This window comes from Vombatus ursinus, unplaced genomic scaffold (genome assembly GCF_900497805.2).
Source record: "Vombatus ursinus unplaced genomic scaffold, bare-nosed wombat genome assembly UNPS02005069.1, whole genome shotgun sequence".
NCBI lineage: Eukaryota > Metazoa > Chordata > Mammalia > Diprotodontia > Vombatidae > Vombatus > Vombatus ursinus.
This window is the reverse complement of record NW_020944847.1, coordinates 10,537-29,930: the sequence shown is the minus strand read 5'-3', so window position 1 is coordinate 29,930 and position 19,394 is coordinate 10,537. Positions and strand designations below refer to the sequence as shown.

Sequence of the window (19,394 nt, the reverse complement as noted above, 5' to 3'; positions counted from 1 at the left end):
AACTGGAGTCTGAAAATGTCTAATTTTACCACCATTGTGACTGAATTTCTCCTTATGGAGTTTTCTGACACCCGAGAGCTGCAGATCTTATACTCTTTGCTTTTCTTTCTTTTTTATTCAACAGGCTTGATGGGAAATCTCCTCATTGTCATTGTCACCACCTTTGACAGGAGACTCCACACCCCCATGTACTTTTTCCTTAGGAATCTGTCCATTGGGGATGCCTGCTTCTTATCAGTAACTGTTCCCCAGGCATCCATTAACTCCCTGCTGAGCAACAGAGCCATCTCAGTTACTGGATGTGCAGCTCAGATATTCCTATTGACTTTCATGGCATATGTTGAATTTACTTTACTCACTGTCATGGCCCGTGATCGTTATGTTGCCATATGCCACCCACTTCTCTATCCAGTGATCATGAATCCCCGTGTCTGTATGCAGATGACTTTAACATGCTTGTTCACTGGCCTTCTGTATGCAGGGTTCCATACCGGCTACACATTTCAGTTGTCTTTCTGCCAATCCAATGTGATCCACCAGTTCTTTTGTGATATCCCCTCTCTCCTCAAGATCTCTTGCTCAGAGACATTCAGAAATACATTATCTTTACTTGGCTCTGCTGTGGTGATTGGGCTTGGCTGCTTTGCCTTCATCATTGCATCCTACATTAGCATATTTTCCACTGTGCTCAGATTTCCGGTGAAAGAAGACCAAAGAAAAGCCTTCTCTACTTGTGTCCCTCACGTCGTTGTGGTTTCTTTGTTCCTTATTTCATCCTCCTATGTGCACCTACAACCACCTTCAGATTCTGGGTCCCTTAAAGATATAATCATTTCAATATTCTATTCCATAATACCTCCCTTTCTGAACCCCATTATATACAGTCTACGGAATAAACAGATAAAAGAAGCTGCTAGAATAGTAATGAAGAGAATGCTTTTGTTAAGAAATAAAGTATAAACTGTAATTCTTTCCCAATGTGGTTGAAACTAATTCATCCATAAATGAAAAATCTCATTAAGATATATATTTTTGTTTGTGATTTTGTGAGTTTATGGGTTGCTACTTGTATGTTGATAGGTACAGATAAATCTCTGGTCTAAATGAGTAAAAAGCCCTTAGAATTACCTTTGATGCTCTCAATATCAGTAGCATTTTTAGCACAGTGATGTCATTTTGGTCTTTTTCAAGAATGAAGGACAACAACCAACCAACCAGTCTTTCAAAGGAAAAAATACTGAAATAAAAGACTTTAATAAGATGTTTCAGTAAAAAAAAAACATACTGGAAAATTGCCATAAGTATTGGAAAGAGAGGGAAAAAATAGAAAACGAGATACTGCATAGGGTACTGAAAGAAATTCAAAGTAAAATTTAGCATAAAGTATTGTGTTCAAACTTTGGAACTACAACATAAAATGATACATATTATGGATATTTCAGTGAAAATCCATTTCACACTAAGAAAAATCATGATGCATAACTTTGGAGGTTTTTTTTTTTTTTGCTGGTGTTTCATCATTTCTATAGAGTCCAACACTTCATGACCCCTTTTGGGGTTTTCTTGTCAAAGATACTAGAGTGGTTTGCTCTTTCCTTCTCCAGCTAGTTTTATAGATTAAGAAATTATGTCAAACAGGGTTAACTGACTTACTCAGGGTCACACAGCTAGCAAATGTCTGAGGCTGGATTTGAACTCAGGAAGGTAAGTCTTCCTCACTCTAGGTCTGGTGCTCTGTGCACTCTGCCACCTAATTGCTCTAACTCCGGATTACTCATTAATAAGAAATACAAGGAAATAGCTGATGATTTTTAAAAGCAAAAGAGATTGTTTTCTATTGCCAAAGCGACATATCCTTCTAAGATGAGATTGTTTACTTATTCAAATAAATCTGTAACATCATTATTTTAGAAATTTCCTAAAACAATACATATCATAGCCTATCACAGCCAGATGATTTTGCAAGATTCTTGTCCATGTCTTCCCACAAACTTGCTGAAGGAAGGCCACTTAATGTGCTAGATGCCTTTTGCTTTCCCAGAAGTAAATGCAGAGTCCAGGCCGAGGGTCTGTTGAAGTAGACATGGGGCATGCGGGTAACATTCAGCTCCTCATCTGCAGAAGTCCTTTTTGTCCTCTATCTAGGTTGCTTGAAATGTTCCCCTTAGGCATAGTGTAACTTCTGTGCTGTAATTCTGGTGAACGTATGCATCTTCATCTGGTTTATCTGTGATCTATCTGTGACTATTAAACATAGACACTATCATTAGGTGATCAGGGAAAATATTCCTACACCCATAGAAATATGGGAAGTCCAAAATTCTACAGAATCTTTGGAAAATACAAAATTTTCCTCCAGTCAAAAAACAGGAAGGGAGGAGACCTTGGCCCAGTCCAAAATCAAGGAATTTCTTACCTCACACCATTCCCCCTTCCCCAGCTAGTTCTTCCTCAGGGTTTTTCCTAGAATACCACACTCACTCCAAATTTTGGAATACATCTTATTCTAAACTTCGGTATTCTAAAATTTGATATTTTGTACGCAATCCTTAGAATGTGAACAGATCTTCTTCTTCTTTTTTTTGCATGAGCAGAAAAAATTTGATATTTTGTACGCAATCCTTAGAATGTGAACAGATCTTCTTCTTTTTTTGCATGAGGAGAGAGGACTTTACTGTTGGAGGAATTAGAAAGATTTAATTCAAATCAACAGACATTATAAACACCTACCATGTGTCAGGCACTGTGTTAGATGCTCAGAATATAGAGAAAAAAAACTGAAACAGTCCCTACCCTCAAGGAGCTTACATTCAAGAGATATGTTGTTGTTGTGGCGGTGGTGTTTCAGTTGAGTCTGACTCTTCATTACTTCATTTGGGGTTTTCTTGGACATACTGGAGTGGCTTGCCATTTCCTTCTCCAGCTCATTTTATAGATGAGGAAACTGAGGCCAACAGGTTAAGTGACTTGTCCAGGGTTACACAGCTGGTAAGTGTCTGAGGCCAGATTTCAACTCAAGAAGATGTCTTCCTGACTCCAGGCCCAGCACTCCATCTACTTCATCACCTAGCTGCACAGGAGACACTATATGTACACATATATTCATTTATGTATAGCACAATGCAGTTAAATATAATGTAAGAACAATTAAGGCAATTTAAACACGGCAATGAGATGGCTCAGTGGATAGAATGCTATACTTGGTGTCAAGAAGATAAGTTCAGATTGTGTGGTGAAGAGACTCTTTTTTTTTACTTGTGAAAAAAAGTTTTATTAATGTCTTTTGTCTTTTTTATCTTTTTTATTAATTAATTTTGATTTATCAATAATCACTTCCATATGCTTTAGAGTTTAAAATTTTTCTCCCCCTTCCTCCCCACCACCCTCACCAAGACAGTGCACAATCTGATATAGGCTATACATTTACATTCATATTAAACATATTTTCACATTAGTGATGAGGTAAGTAGAAATTAAAACCAATAAGAGGAACCATCAGAAAGAGGAAACAAAACTCAACAAAAGAGAAAAAAAATAGCAGTTTGACTTGCATAATTCTTTCTTTGCATGTGGATAGCATTTTCCATCACAAGGCCTCTGGAGATGTCTTAGATCATTGTATTCCCAGGAAGGGTTAAGTTTATCAATATTAGTCATCACACAATGTGGCTGTTACTGTGTACAATGTTCTCTTGGTTCTGCTCACTTCACTCAGCATCAGACCATACAACTCTTTCCAGGTTTTTCTGAAGTCAGCTTGTTCATCATTTCTTATAGCCCAATAGTATTCCATCACATTCATATACCACAACTTTCTCAGCCATTCCCCAATTGATGAGCATCCTCTCAATTTCCAATTCTTTGCCACCACAAAAGAGCTGCTATAAATATTTTTGTCCATGTTGGTCCTTTTCACATTTTTATGATCTCTTTGCAATACAGCCCTAGAAATGCTATTACTGGGTCAAAGGATATGTACATTTCTATAGCACCTTGGGCATAGTTGCAAATTGCTCTCCAAAATGATTGGATCAGTTCACAACTCCACCAACAATGCATTAGTGTTCCAATTTTCCCACATCTTCTCCAACATTTATCATTTTCCTGTTTTGTCATGTTGGCCAATCTAATAGGTGTGATGTGGTACTTTAGAGTTATTTTGACTTGCATTTCTCTAATCAACAGTGATTTAGAACTTTTTTATCATATGACTATAGATGGCTTTAACTTCTTCATTTGAGAACTACCTGTTCATATCAGTTGACCATTTATCAATTGGGGAATAGCTTGTATTCTTATAAATTTGACTTAATTCTATATATATTTTAGAAATGAGTTCCTTATCAGAGAGACTGGTTATAAAAATTCTTTCCCAATTTTCTACCTTCCTTCTAATCTTAGTTGCATTGGCTTTGTTTGTGCAAAAACTTTTCAATTTAATGGAATCAAAATCATCTATTTTGCTTTTCATAATGTTCTCTATCCCCTGTTTGGTCACAAATTCTTCTGTTCTCCATACATCTGACAGGTAAACTATTCCTTGCTCTCCCAGTTTGCTTATAGTATCAGCCTTTATATCTAAATCATGTACCCAGTTTGCCTTTATTTTTGTATATGATGTGAGATTTTGGTCTATGCCTTGTTTCTGCCATACTCTTTTCCAGTTTTCCCAGCAGTTTTTTTCAAAGACTGGGTTCTGATCCCAGAAGCTGGGTTTTTTGAGTTTATCAAATAATTGATTACTATAGTCTTTGACTACTGTGTCTTGCATATTTAACCTATTCCACTGATCCACCACTCTATTTCTTAGCCAGTACCAATTTGTTTTGATGATTGCTGTTTTATAATACAATTTAAGATCTGAAATGGCTAGGCCACCTTCCCCTGCATTTCTTTTCATTAGTTCTCTTGATATTCTGGACCTTTTATTCTTCCAGATGAATCTAGTTTTTACTTTTTCTAACTCTATAAAATAATTTTTTGGTAGTTCGATTGGTATGGCACTGAATAAGTTACTCTTATTGCTAAAGCTAATGTTTCCAGGATGATTTTGAATAATAGTGGTGATAATGGACATCCTTGTTTCACCCCTGATCTTATTGGAAATGCTTCTAGCTTGTCCCCATTATATATTATGCTTGCTGAAGGTTTTAGATAGATGCTATTTATTATTTTCAGGAAGACTTCATTTATACCTGTGCTCTCTAGTGTTTTTAATAGGAATGGGTGTTGTATTTTGTCAAAAGCTTTTTCTGCATCTATTGAGATGATCATGTGGTTTCTGTTAGTTTTGGTGTTGATACAATCAATTATGCTGATAGTTTTCTTAATATTGAACCAACCCTGCATTCCTGGTATAAATTCTACATGGTCATAGTGTATTATTCTTGTGATAAGTTGCTGTAATTTATTTGCTAATATTTTGTTTAAAATTTTGCATCTATATTCATTAGAGAAATTGGTCTATAACTTTCTTTCTCTGTCTTGATTCTTCTTGGTTTCAGTATCAGCACCATATTTGTATCATAAAAAGAATTTGGTAAGATTCCTTCTTCATGGAGTTAATTGTTCTTTAAATGTTTGATAAAATTGGCATGTAAATCCATCTGGCCCTGGAGATTTTTTCCTAGGGAGTTCGTCAATGACTTGCTCAATTTCTTTTTCTGAGATGGGGTTATTAAGTATTTTATTTCCTCTTCTGTTAATCTAGGCAATTTATAGTTTTTGTAAATATGTGTGTATTTCACTAAGATTGTCAAATTTGTTGGCATATAGTTGGGCAAAGTAATTCCTAATTGTTGTTTTGATTTCCTCCTCCTTGATGGTAGCTTCACCCTTTTCATTCTTGATACTAGTAATTTGGTTTTCTTCTTTCTTTTTTTTTTAATGAAATTAACCAAAGGTTTATCTATTTTATTGCTTTTTTCATAAAACCAGCTCCTAGTTTTATTTATTAGTTCAATTTTTTTAATTTCAATTTTATTAATTTTACCTTTGGTTTTCAATATTTCTAATTTGATGTTTAATTGAGGATTTTTAATTTGTCCTTTTTTCTAGTTTTTTTACTTGTATTCCCAATTCATTGATCTCCTCTTTTTCTATTTTATTTATGTAAGCATTTAGAGATACAAAACTTCCCCTAAGAACTGCTTTTGCTGCATCCCGTAAGTTTTGGTATGTTGTCTCATTATTGTCATGGTCTTGAATGAAATTATTGGTTGTTTCTATGATTTGTTCTTTGACCCAATCATTTTTTAGGATTAGATTATTTAGTTTCCAATTATTTTTTAGTCTATCTTTCCATGGCCCTTCATTACATATAATTTTTATTGCATCATGATCTGAAAAGGATGCATTTAATATTTCTGCCTTTCTGCATTGGATTATGAGGTTTTTATGCCCTAGTATATGGTCAATTTTTGTGTATGTGCCACGTACCGCCAAGAAACAAGTATATTCCTTTCTATCCCCACTCAGTTTTCTCCAGAGGTCTATCATACCTAACATTTCTAATGTTCTATTCACCTCCTTAACTTCTTTCTTGTTTATTTTGTGGTTAGATTTATCTAGTTCAGAGAGAGGGAGGTTGAGGTCCCCCACTAGTATAGTTTTGCTGTCTATTTCTTCCTGTAACTCCCTGAACTTCTCCTCTAAGAATTTGGATGTTATACCACATGGTGCATATATGTTAGTTGAGATGAATCATAGATCTTTGACCCATAAATAGCCTTCTGGGCATACTATCAACATAAAACTGAATTTCACCTGCCATGTAGCTGAGCCAAGAGTTCTATATCTCTGTAATCTTCACTTGTACTTTATTTTTGATGGAACTAAATGCTTCCTTCTTAGAGATCAATGAACTATCCTGCTGGTAAACCCTATGGAGTTCTTGCTTTTCATTTAGCAACTTCTGAATTTCCCCATCATTTTTGTCAAACGAGTCTTGATGTTTGTGAGTGTTCTGAACCCAATGAGCAAATGCAGTGCAATAGACCAAATCTCTAACTGCTTTTGTTTTTTCTGCACTGTTGCCCACTATGTGCTGGCTCAACTTTCCCTCCAACTTAGAAACAACCTGTTCCCACTCAGAGAAGTGCTCTAATTTGTTGACATTAATGTTTCTGGTAGTCATTTTGCCTTGGGGCCTCCACTTTCGTTGAATGTGAATATTTAGCTTGGAGAGGATAAGTCTATGATCAGTACAGCACTCTGCACCACACATTGCCTTTGTCACTCTCACATCACATGTATGTCTCTTCTCCTTACAATCACATAGTCTATTAAAAGCCAATGTTTGCTGTGAAAGTACATTTGTGAAGTTTTATTGCATTTAAGTAAGTGGAAAACTGTGGGTGATTTTTGTCATGAGAAGCACAAATCTTCAGTAGCAAGCAACCTTTGCTCTTACTGTTTCCAACTCCAGATTCCCTGCAAAGTCTGTTCCTTTGAACCTACTCTACCATTAAAGTCACCCAGAAATATAAGCTTGTCCTCTTATGGCATATTGATGATAAGGATCTCCAGGTCTTCATAAAATTTTTATTTGATCTCATCAGAGTTTGTCATGGTAGGAGCATAGACAGTGATGATGGTGACATGACATTTTTCTGCAAGTGGCAATCACATTGTCATGAATCTGTCATTCACTCCTTTTGGTAGCCATACAAGTTTGTTGAACAGATTGGCTTTCATTGCAAAACCTACATCAGTTTCATGCTCCCCTTCACTGTGACCACTCCAGAAAAAATGTGTATCCAGCTCCAAATTCAGTAAGACGGCCTTGTTTACCAGCCCTGTTTCACTCGGGGCTGCTATTTGAGTGTGATACCTGTTGAGTTCTTGTGCAAAAAAAGCTGTTCATCTTTCAGGTCTGCTGGACTTTGTCTAGAAGTGTGCCCACATTCCATGTACATATGGTCAGTGGAATCATCTTTGCATATGTATTCATACTTTTTGTGTGTGTGTTTCAAGCAGAGAGTGGAATCTCTGCCTTCCATGATAATTAGGCCAGGGTTGGGTAAGCAGACAATTTTTAGGGCACATTTTCTAGACCCTTCCTTTCACAAGGAGGTGAGTAGTGTGATCCTTAAAAGGTTGCTCAGACACACAGGGGCTGCCAAATCCCACTGCTGCTTCCAATGAGAAATTACCCTATGACCTGGGCTGCCTGTGTGCAGGACTGTGACTACAGCTCCCAGTGTATCCATACCTGCTGCTTCATTATTTGCCTGTTTCAATAGGGCTTTGAGATAGGTAAAATGGTAAAATGGTATGGGTGACGTCTTTTGATTCATGTGTAAATTGGATTTAAGTGAGGCAGAGTTGCACAAAGTTGCTGTCCTCACTGTCTCCTCCAGAGTCATCACATTCCAGTGGCATGGCAGAGCCGAGATTACTGGCGATAGCTCAGGAAGCAGCAGATGATCCTGGTGTCTTTGATGTCTAGCCAAACCTTAAGTACTCCACAGCACCTGCTTCAGCTGCCTTCATGGCCATTCAAACAAATTGTTCTGATCCACCCATTCCACCAAGGGAAGTCTTCACAAGCTTGGAGTAGACACCTTCCTACCTCACCCACCGATTTGAGGCCCTGTGATCATTCTCAACCTGATTTAGCCCACCTGCTGAAATGGTTTACCAGGGTATGGTCACTGTGCATGCTACAGCTTCTTGGAACCACAGGTAAGAGTTAGGTGGATCAGGTGGACACCAAAGGTGGAAAGCATCCCTGAAAAGGGCTTGGCAGCCCTCACACCAGAGGTACCAGTCTTTCCTGAACACACCCTACTCCCCACTTCCTAGAATACTAAAAGTCAAGTGACTTACCCAGGGTCACACATACCACCATATAGATTATAGACAGAACATGAAATCAGTTAAGGTTGTTAAAATGATAAAAGTCAATATTAGAAAAGTTGGAGGGTAGATAGATACATTTATTCACCTTTAGTGGGGCTACAAATCTAACCTACCTTTTGCAAATCAATTTAGAATTTTCAAGAAAAATTACTAGATTGTGTGTAATTTTTGATGCTGAGAGACATTAAGGGACATATACCACAAATACACCAATTACAGAAATGAAGGTAACATAGAGATGAGAATATTCATAGCAACTCTTTTTGTCATAACAAAAAGAAAATGGGGGAACAACTGTTATGTTAATGTAAGAAAATATATTTTACTCTAAGATCAAATGACAAATGTCAAAGAAGATGAGAGTAAGAGACCAGAGAACACAAAATGAATAGGGTCAAACACACCACTTTCCTCTTGGTAGAAGAGTGGGGAGCTGTGGCTTTCAAATGCTTTCTAATCTGTCAGATGTCATTGCTTTATTGGTAGGCTTCCTTAACTAGTTTATCTCTTGGAAAGAAAAGCAAAAATGTGATGAGGGATTTTTTGGAACTGAATGTGATATAAAAAATAAAATATGTTTTAAAACATTTTGCACAAAATTTGTAAAGCTCTCTTGCCTACACGTCAGTCAAAGCCATAATTACAGCCACAGTACATCTGTATCAACTGAGCTAACAAGCCAAACACTTCTCAGGACACTTGAATCTCTCCTCTTCTGCCTTTCCAAGAATGCGTGAAGGATGCTTATTTGATTCTTTTGAGAGAACATGAGAGATAATGAATCCTACACTCATAATACATTCTCACACACATGCACATTAATTAATTTTTTTTTGTTTTGCAGGGAGGCGAGGCAATTGGGGTTAAATGACTTCCCCAGAGTCATATGGCTAATGAGTGTTATGTGTCTGAAGCCAGATTTGAACTCAGGTCCTCCTTACTTCAGGACTGGTGCTCTCTCCATGGTACCACCAAGCTGCCCCTAATTAATAGTTCTTAAATTCCATCCTAGTACTCTTGAGGGGACTTTATTTGGCATCTTTTCTTTTGCTACCCAGAGATAATTACCTCAATGCAATGATCTCTGCCTGTCTGTATTTAGCTGAAGAGCAGGGACACTGTCCCCAAGGAGATTCAAGGAATATCTAGCAAAGGTGAAATTGGCTTATGGGGCCATCCTATCAAACATGCTGTCCAAATTAATCTACAAATATAATGGGGAAAATTGAGGGAACACATGCTTTCCATGCAAGGAGAACAGAATTATGATGGCCAGATGCCAAGGGAAACTTCATAATTTTCTACCAGTCCATCCTGAGCTGGAAAAATTCTGGAGGTCTTTTCCATGGCATAAGGATTCAGTAATAGCATCTTTGAGCAGTTCAGATTGGAGAAGCTAACAGCAAGGAGACTTGTTGCCTTATTCAGGTAAGATATGATGAGTTTGAATGGAATGCTTTGTCCCATTATCCCCTTTTATTTGTTTTCTCCTTCCTTCCTTCTACTTTTTTCTTTCTTTCTTTCTTTCCTTTCTTTTCTTTCTTTGTTTCTTTCTCCCCCCGCCCTCTCTTTTCTTTGTTTCTTTCTCTCCCTTCTTTTTTTCTTTTTTCCCTTCTTCCTCCTTCCCTCCCTCTCTCCCTTCTCTGTTTCACTTCATTCCTTTCTTTTTCCTTTCTTTCTTCCTCCCTCCCTCTTTTCTTTCACTCTCTCTCTCTGTCTCTTTCTTTCTCTTCCATCTTTTTTCTTTCCTCTCTCTTTTCCTGCCTTCTTCCTCCCTTTTTTCTTTCTTACTTTTTTCCTTCTTTCTTTCTTCCTTCCTTCTCTTCCTTCCTCCCTTCTTTCCTTTATTCCCTTTTCCTTCTTTCCTTCCTTCCTTCTTTCCTTCCTTCCTTCCTTCCTTCCTTCCTTTTTTTCTTTCTTTCTTTCTTTCTTTCTTTCCATCCTTTTTCTTTCTTCTTTCTTCCATTCTAGATCCCTCTCTACATCCCCCTTTTCAAACGTTTCTCTAATTTCATTCCTTCTAGGTAAAAGGAGTTACATCTTAGGAAAAGGAAATATAAGTGGAACCATGGTTGGAATTAAAAGTGATTCAGTCTATAGAACAACCAAAGTCAGCCAAAAATCTCAGTTCAGTGGGGATACAGAGGGACAGTTCATGTACATGTGACTGGGAAGGTGTGTAGGTTTGTATCAAAGGTGTACAACTGGAATGGGTAGTAGAGGCCATCCAGTCCAATGATTTCACTTAGAGATGAAAAAAATGCACAGTTAGAAAAAGTGACTTGCTTAAGGGTGCACAATTGGAAGTGGCTTAATTCAAGTGTGAACCCAGGTCTGCTAATTTCAAAGCCAGTGTCATGCCCCATAAATAGTTAAAAAATATTCTATCACTTAACCATGTAGTCACCATGGTACAAACATTTGGTCCAGTCACCCCTGGTAGATACTACTTATGCCAGCAAGACTAAAGAGCAATAAGTGAAAGGAAGAACGTGATGCTCTTCTGTAGCTGCCAACATTTTCAAAGTTCGCTACTTTAAGTGCAAGAAAATACTGAGCAGAGAGATGTCCAACTTTCAGAAAGAACTGAATACAAAACTTGAAATGCAAACAGAGGAGTTAAGAGAAACCTAGAACCTTTGTTCTTTGTTTCTTGAAAGTGTTGTCTTCTACCTTCAAGTCCAGAGGGCTTCCATCTCTCTAAACTACTTTAAATACTTGTGAATTTTATTTTTTTATCCTATTTCTGTTTCTAAAACTACCTCCTCTTTCACACTCATTTAGCTGGTTGCCAGGTTGCTGATTTTAGAGCTTTCCCTGACTGTGCCCAGCCATAGATCTCACCACATACTCAATTGGACCTGCAACAAATGGTCTAGTACATATAAAAATGTTTAACAAAACCCATTCTTTAGTATCCATTCTTTTAAAAGATTAATACATTACATATAAAATTAAATTCCACTTGGCAACATGGTCATATAGGAAGCAGGAGTCCCCATAGTTTTTCATAGTAGCTTCTTAGTATTACCAATGATAGCCTCAGATATAGGGCTGAAAACGTCCTTTGCTCAATGAAAGTACCAATAGTTTGAAGAGACTCAGTTTTAGGTTCTCTCATATGGCAAATATGAGAGAAAGTAGTTCTGTGCTGGGCTTGCAGGAACTTTTGTCTCTTTGCTGTGGTACCTTGATGCTATAAACTTGAAAAATTTGTACCTGAGATCTCTTGTGCATCATTTTATGCTTAATTGGTGTCTTTTTTTTACTTTTTATATCAAATTGATTGATTACAATTTTCATCATTATCAGCCCCATGAGCATTCCCTTGTAAAACAGATTTTTTAAAAAAGTATCATCCTTTGGAGTTAAAACAGCGGGACCACGGAGTTTTGAACTGGTCCAGTCACTATGAAAAGCAATTTGGAGCAATGCCCAAGAAGTAATAGAACTGTGAATAATATCCTTTGATCCAGTGATACCACTTATTCCAAAGAAATTAGAGAAATAGGGAAAGGACCCATATGTATAAATATATTGACAGATATTCTCTTTGGTGACAAATAATTGGAAACTGAAGTGATGAGCTTCAATTGGAGAATGGCTAAACAAATTATGATCTGCAACCTTGAGATGAAGGGGATAATTTCAGAAGAACTTGTGAAGATCTGTGTCAAATAATGCAAAGTGAAGTAAGCAGAAACAAGAGAATAACATATAATAACAGAATGTTAATGATAATCAGCTTTGAAAGACAATATTTCTAGTTAACATAATGACAAATCACAATTCCAAAGGACTCTTCATGAAACATGAAACATCTGCCTCCAGATAGAGAGGTAATGGACATAGGGTGGGTGCAGATTGAAGCATATGTTCTTTTCTTTTCTTTCATCTTTTCTTTCCTCTTTCCTTCCTTCCTTCTTCTCCTCCCTCCCCTTTCCTCCATCTCTTCCTTCCTTCCTTCCTTCCTTCCTTCCTTCCTTCTTTCCTTCCTTCCTTCTTTCCTTCCTTCCTTCCTTCTTTCCTTCCTTCCTTCCTCTTTTCCCTCCCTTTCTTCTCTCCTCCCTCTCTTCCTCCTTTCATTCCTTCTTCCTTTTTTCTCTCTCTTTCTTTGATAGCTAATGTGGTAATTTGTTTTAAGTGACTATACATATGTATAATAGGTTTTATTTTTGTTACCTCAATGGGTGGTGGAGGAAGCGTAAAATGGTATAGAACTAACAAATGAAAATTTAAAAATGATATATACATATATGTGATCACAAATACCTATGTACGTACTCAACATAACCAAAAAGTAACTGTGATATGACAACAAAATGTACCTCCTATATGCCCTATATAACGTCAGGACCTGTTTGCTATTCCTTTAAAGATGTTATCATAGAGAATTAATGGCCAAGAAATACCTGCCTACCAAATGTGCCGAAGTCCTGGATCCTTAATCTTGAGAGATTTCTTTAGGGAAATAGTGGACATAAACGAAAAAATACCTGATGTGGTATTAGGATAATTTGTTTTCTTGGATGCCATTCCATATGAAACAAGAGTATAGCTGGAGGTGATAAGCCATTTATTTTGCCTGCCTGATACCTCTGAATGGAAGAAAATTGAAGTGATAAGATCAGGAGAGTCAGTGACCAGCTATGGTGAAAATTAGATGAAATGAGACTATTCAGAGGAGTAGAGAGAATAGCAGGCCAGGTCAGCAGACTTCACCATCCTCCTGTCCCTGACCAGGGGAAATATACTGTTGTATACATCTCCGCCATTCACTTGCAATTTCTTCTTTCAGTCAGTTGGAGTGTGTGTGGAGGGCAATGGTAGCAGGAAAGATTGTAGTCCTTGTCTCCACTGCCAGCAAAAGCAACAAACATGTTTGAAACAATACGTCTTAAATTTCTGACTTTCTCTAATCTATGCTATATATGGCTATTTATAAAAATGAGATGGCCATGGGAAAAGAATAGAATCTCACCACATCTCAGAAGACTTTAAAAATAAGAGATTACCATTTTCATTGGTGGTTTCTGGTTTAGGTCAGATTGTACTGATGTATTCACTCACAGATGATCAATACGTTACAGAAAAAAAGGAAGTTAATATGAGGTTATTGGGAACATTACTTTGCTTCCTTCAGCATCCATGTTTTTAATAGATGGAACTCCCAAGTACAGAAATGTCCTTTAGCACTGCAGGTCTGCATCTCTCATGTAACACTTAGAGAGCTTTTCCTTGAGAGATATCCTGATTTGCCCGGAGTCACAAGCCAGTACATGACAGGGGCCCATGTCTTATATAGCAATAATAAAAACAGAATAATGTCTTCTAATCTTTACCCAGAGTATGTCCTTAACAATCACTGATTGACAGATTGTTTCATTTTACTTTGGCTCTCTAGGTCACTCACTGGAGCCTGAAAATGTCTAACTTCACCATCATCATGACTGAATTTCTCCTTATGGGGTTTTCTGACACCCGAGAGCTGCAAATCTTATACTCTTTGCTTTTCTTTCTTTTTTATTCAGCAGGCATGATGGGAAATCTCCTCATTGTCATAGTCACCACCTTTGACAGGAGACTCCACACCCCCATGTACTTTTTCCTTAGGAATCTGTCCATTGTGGATGCCTGCTTCTTATCAGTAACTGTTCCCCAGGCATCCATTAACTCCCTGGTGAACAACAGAGCCATCTCAGTTACTGGATGTGCAGCTCAGATATTCCTATTTACTTTCATGGCATATGTTGAATTTACTTTACTCACTGTCATGGCCCGTGATCGTTATGTTGCCATATGCCACCCACTTCTCTATCCAGTGATCATGAATCCCCGTGTCTGTATGCAGATGACTTTAACATGCTTGTTCACTGGCCTTCTGTATGCAGGTTTCCATACTGGTTACACATTTCAGTTGTCTTTCTGCCAATCCAATGTGATCCACCAGTTCTTTTGTGATATCCCCTCTCTCCTCAAGATCTCTTGCTCAGAGACATTCAGCAATACATTATCCTTACTTGGCTCTGCTGTGGTGGTTGGGCTTGGCTGCTTTGCCTTCATCACTGCATCCTACATGAGCATATTTTCCACTGTGCTCAGATTTCCAGTGAAAGAAGACCAAAGAAAAGCCTTCTCTACTTGTGTCCCTCACATCATTGTGGTTTCTTTGTTCCTTATTTCAGGTTGTTATGTCTACCTACAACCACCTTCAGATTCTGGGTCCCTTAAAGATATAATCCTTTCAATATTCTATTCCATAATACCTCCCTTTCTTAACCCCATTATATACAGTCTACGGAATAAGCAGATAAAAGAGGCTGCAAGAATAGTAATGAAGAGAATGCTTTTGTTGAGGAATAAAGCATAAAGTATAATTCTTTTTTGTATCAGGCAAAATTGATTGTGATTTATTATTTATTATTTTTTATTTTTAATTTGTTTTTATTAACTAATTTGAATTTATCAATAATCATTTCCATAAACTTTTGAGTTTTAAATTTTTTCTACCTCTCCCTTCCCACCTCCCTTCCCAAGACAGCATGCAATCTGATATAGGCTATACATATACATTCCTATTAAACATATTTTCATGTTAGTCATGTTGTAAAGAAGGATTAGAACCAATAGAAGGAACCACAGGAGGAAACAAAACAAAACAGAAGGAAAAAAATAGCAAATAGTATGCTTCAATCTGCATTCAAATTCCATATTTCTTTTCCTGTATGTGGATAGCATTTCCCATCATGAGACTTTTGGAGATGTCTTAGACCCTGAGAAGAGCTAAGTCTATCAAAGTTAGTCATTGCACAACATGACTGTTACTGTATACGATGTTCTCTAGTTCTGCTCTCTTCATTCAGAAGTTCATATAAGTCTTTCCAGGTTTTTCTGAAGTCTGCCTGCTCATCATTTCTTATAGCACAATAGTATTCAATTACATTCATGTATCACAACTTGTTCAGCCATTCCTCAATTGATGAGCATCCTCTCAATTTCCAATTCTTTGCCACCACAAAAGAGCTGCTATAAATATTTTTGTCCATGTTGGTCCTTTTCACATTTTTATGATCTCTTTGCAACACAGCCCTAGAAATGCTATTACTGGGTCAAAGGATATGTACATTTCTATAGCACCTTGGGCATAGTTGCAAATTGCTCTCCAAAATGATTGGATCAGTTCACAACTCCACCAACAATGCATTAGTGTTCCAATTTTCCCACATCTTCTCCAACATTTATCATTTTCCTGTTTTGTCATGTTGGCCAATCTAATAGGTGTGATGTGGTGTCTTTGAGTTGTTTTAATTTGAATTTCTCTAATCAACAGTGATTTAGAACTTTTTTATCATATGACTATAGATGGCTTTAATTTCTTCATTTGAGAACTACCTGTTCATATCAGTTGACCATTTATCAATTGGGGAATGACTTGTATTCTTATAAATTTGACGGAATTCTCTACAAATTTTAGAAATGAGGTCTTATCAGAGATACTGCTTGTAAAAAATTTTTCCCAGTTTTCTGCTTCCTTCCTCATCTTGGTTGCATTGACTTTGTTTGTACAAAACCTTTTCAATTTAATGTAATCAAAAATATCCATTTTGCATTTCATAATGCTTTCTATCTCCTATTTGGTCACAAGTTCTTCTGCTCTCCTTAAATCTGACAGGTAAACTATTCCTTGCTCTCCCAGTTTGCTTATAGTATCAGCCTTAATATCTAAATCATGAACCCATTTTGACTTTATTTTGGTATATGGTGTGAGATTCTGGTCTATGCCTAGTTTCTGCCATATTATTTTCCAATTTTTCCAGCAGTTTTTGGCAAATAGTAAGTTCTTATCCCAGAAGCTGGGGGCCTTTAGGTTTATCAAATAGTAGATTACTATAGTCATTGACTACAGTTTATTGCATACCTTACCTATTCCACTGATCCACAACTCTATGTCTTAGCCAAGTAGTTTTGAAGATTGCTGCTTTATAATACAATTTAAGATCTGGAGCAGCTATGCCACCTTCCCCTGCATTTCTTTTCATTAGTTCCCTTGATATTCTGGACCTTTTGTTATTCCAAATGAATCTTGTTATTATTTTTCTAGCTTTAAAAAATAATTTTTGGTACTTTGATTGGTATGTCACTGCAAGGTAAATTGGCTTAGGTAGAATTGTCATTTTTATTATATTAGCTCAGCCTACCCATGAGCAACTGATGTTTTTCTAATTATTTAGATCTGACTTTATTTGTGTGGAAAGCGTTTCATAATTGTGTTCCTATAGTTTCTGGGTTTGTTTCAGTAGATAGATACCTAAATATTTTATAATGTCTATGGTAAGTTTAAATGGAGTTTCTCTTTCCATTTCTTGCTGTTGGGCTTTGTTGGTAATATTTAGAAATGCCAACGATTTACGTAGCTTTATTATACAGCCTGCAACTTTCCTAAAGTTGTTTATTATTTCATGTAGTTTTTTTACTTGATTCTTTAGGATTCTCTAAGTATATCATCATACCATCTTCAAAAGAAGACAGCTTTGTGGGGCAGCTAGGTGGTGCAGTGGATAGAGCACCGGCCCTGAAGTCAGGAGGACCTGAGTTCAAATCTGGCCTCAGACCAAACACTTGACACGTATTAGCTATGTGACCTTGGGCAAGTCACTTAACCCCAATTGCCTTACCAAAAAAAAAAATGATAGCTTTGTTTCTTCTTTGCCTATTCTAATACCTTCAATTTCTTCCTCTTTTCTTACTGCTAAAGCTAACATTTCCAGTACCATATTGAACAACAGTGATGATAATTTATATCCTCGTTTCACCTCTGATCTTATTGGAAATGCTTCTAGCTTGTCTCCATTACATATTGGGTTTTAGTTAGGTGCTACATATTATTTTAAGGAAGACTCCATTTATTCCTATGCTCTCTAGGATTTTTCATAGGAATGGGTGTTGTATTTTGTCAAAAGCTCTTTCTGCATCTATTGAGAAGATCATGTGGTTTCTGTTAGGTTTGTTGTTGATATGATCAGTTATGCTGATAACTTTCCTGGTATAAATACTACCTGTGATATTTCTGACAAGTTGCTGTAATCTATTTGCTAATATTATATTTAAAATGTTTTGCATATATATTCATTAGGGAAATTAGTTTATAATGTTCTTTCTGTTTTGATTCTTCCTGGTTTATATATCAACATCATATTTGTATCAGAAAGAATTTGGTAAGATTCGCTCTTCGCCTATTTTCCCAAATAGTCTATATAGTACTGGAATTAATTGTTCTTTAAATGTTTAATAGAATTCACTTGTAAATCCAGCTAGCCCTGGAGATTTTTTCCTAGGGAATTCATCAATGTCTTGCTCAATTTCTTTTTCTGAGATGAGGTTATTTAAGTAGTTTACTTCTTTTTTTGGTTAATCTGGGCAATTCATATTTTTATAAATATTCATCCATTTCACTAAGATTGTCAAATTTATTGACACACAGTTGGACAAAATAGGTCCTAATTATTGTTTTAATTTCCTCTTCCTTGGTGGTGGATTCACCTTTTTCATTTTTGATACTGATAATTTGGTTTTCTTCTATCTTTTTTAATTAAATTAATCAAAGGTTTATCTATTTTATTACTTTTTTCCCATAAAACCAGCTCTTAGTTTTATTCATTAGTTCAATAGTTTTCTTAATTTCAATTTTATTAATCTCTTCTTTGGTTTTCAGTATTTCTAATTTGGTGTTTAATTGAGGATTTTTAATTTCTTCTTTTTCTAGCTTTTTTTTAATTGCATGCCCAATTCATTGATCATCTCTTTCTCTACTTTATTCATATAAGAATTTAGAGATATAAAACTTCCCCTAAGAACTGCATCCCATAAGTTTTGGTATGTTGTCTCATTATCGTCATTCTCTTGAATGAAGTGACTGATTGTTTCTATGATTTACTGTTTGACCCATTCATTTTTTAGGATTAGATTATTTAGTTTCCAATTATTTTTAGTCTGTCTTTTCATGGCCCTGTATTACATATAATTTTATTGCATCATGATCTGCAAAGGATGCATTTAATATTTCTTCCTTTCTACATTGGATTGTGAGGTTTTGATGTCCTAGTACATGGTCGGTTTCTGTGTTTTTGCCGTGTACTGCTGAGAAAAAAATATATATTCCTTTCTATCCCCATTCAGTTTTTTCCAGAGGTCTACCATATTTAACTTTTCTAAAATTCTATTCACATCCAGAACTTCTTTCTTGTTTATTTTGTGGTTAGATTTATCTAGTTCAGAGAGGGGGAGGTTGAGGTCCTCCACCAGTATAGTTTTCCCATCTATTTCTTCCTGTAACTCCCTGAACTTCTCTAAGAATTTGGATGCTATACCACTTGGTGCATATATGTTTAGCAATGATATTACTTCATTGTCTATGAAGTAATTTTTAACAGGTTGCATTTTCCTTCCTTATCTCTTTTGATAAGATCTATTTTTGCTTTTGCTTTGTCTGAGATCAGAATTGCTACACTTGCTGTTTTTTTACTTCAGCTGAT

The 19,394-nt window shown here is 36.4% G+C and overlaps 2 protein-coding genes across 2 annotated transcripts; both read left to right on the top strand.

Annotated features, from left to right (window-relative positions):
* LOC114028996 (olfactory receptor 14C36-like) lies at positions 1-960 on the top strand. Its single transcript, XM_027843359.1, has one exon. The coding sequence runs from the start codon at positions 16-18 to the stop codon at positions 958-960; it is 945 nt and encodes a 314-aa protein (XP_027699160.1). The 5' UTR covers positions 1-15.
* Positions 961-12,674: 11,714 nt separating this feature from the next.
* On the top strand, positions 12,675-15,232 carry LOC114029048 (olfactory receptor 14C36-like). Its single transcript, XM_027843410.1, has 2 exons — positions 12,675-12,701; positions 14,267-15,232. Exons 1-2 carry the CDS (start codon positions 12,675-12,677, stop codon positions 15,230-15,232), a joined length of 993 nt encoding a protein of 330 aa, XP_027699211.1.
* The last annotated feature ends 4,162 nt before the right edge of the window (positions 15,233-19,394 follow it).

What these genes read in the sequence shown, in the direction of transcription:
- LOC114029048 (XM_027843410.1), top strand. Translation starts at nt 12,675, where the DNA reads ATGAAACATCTGCCTCCAGATAGAGAG. An exon ending in ATCTGCCTCCAGATAGAGAG is followed by an intron (nt 12,702 to 14,266) that starts GTAATGGACATA and finishes TTGGCTCTCTAG; the next exon opens with GTCACTCACTGGAGCCTGAA.
- LOC114028996 (XM_027843359.1), top strand. Translation starts at nt 16, where the DNA reads ATGTCTAATTTTACCACCATTGTGACTGAATTTCTCCTTATGGAGTTT.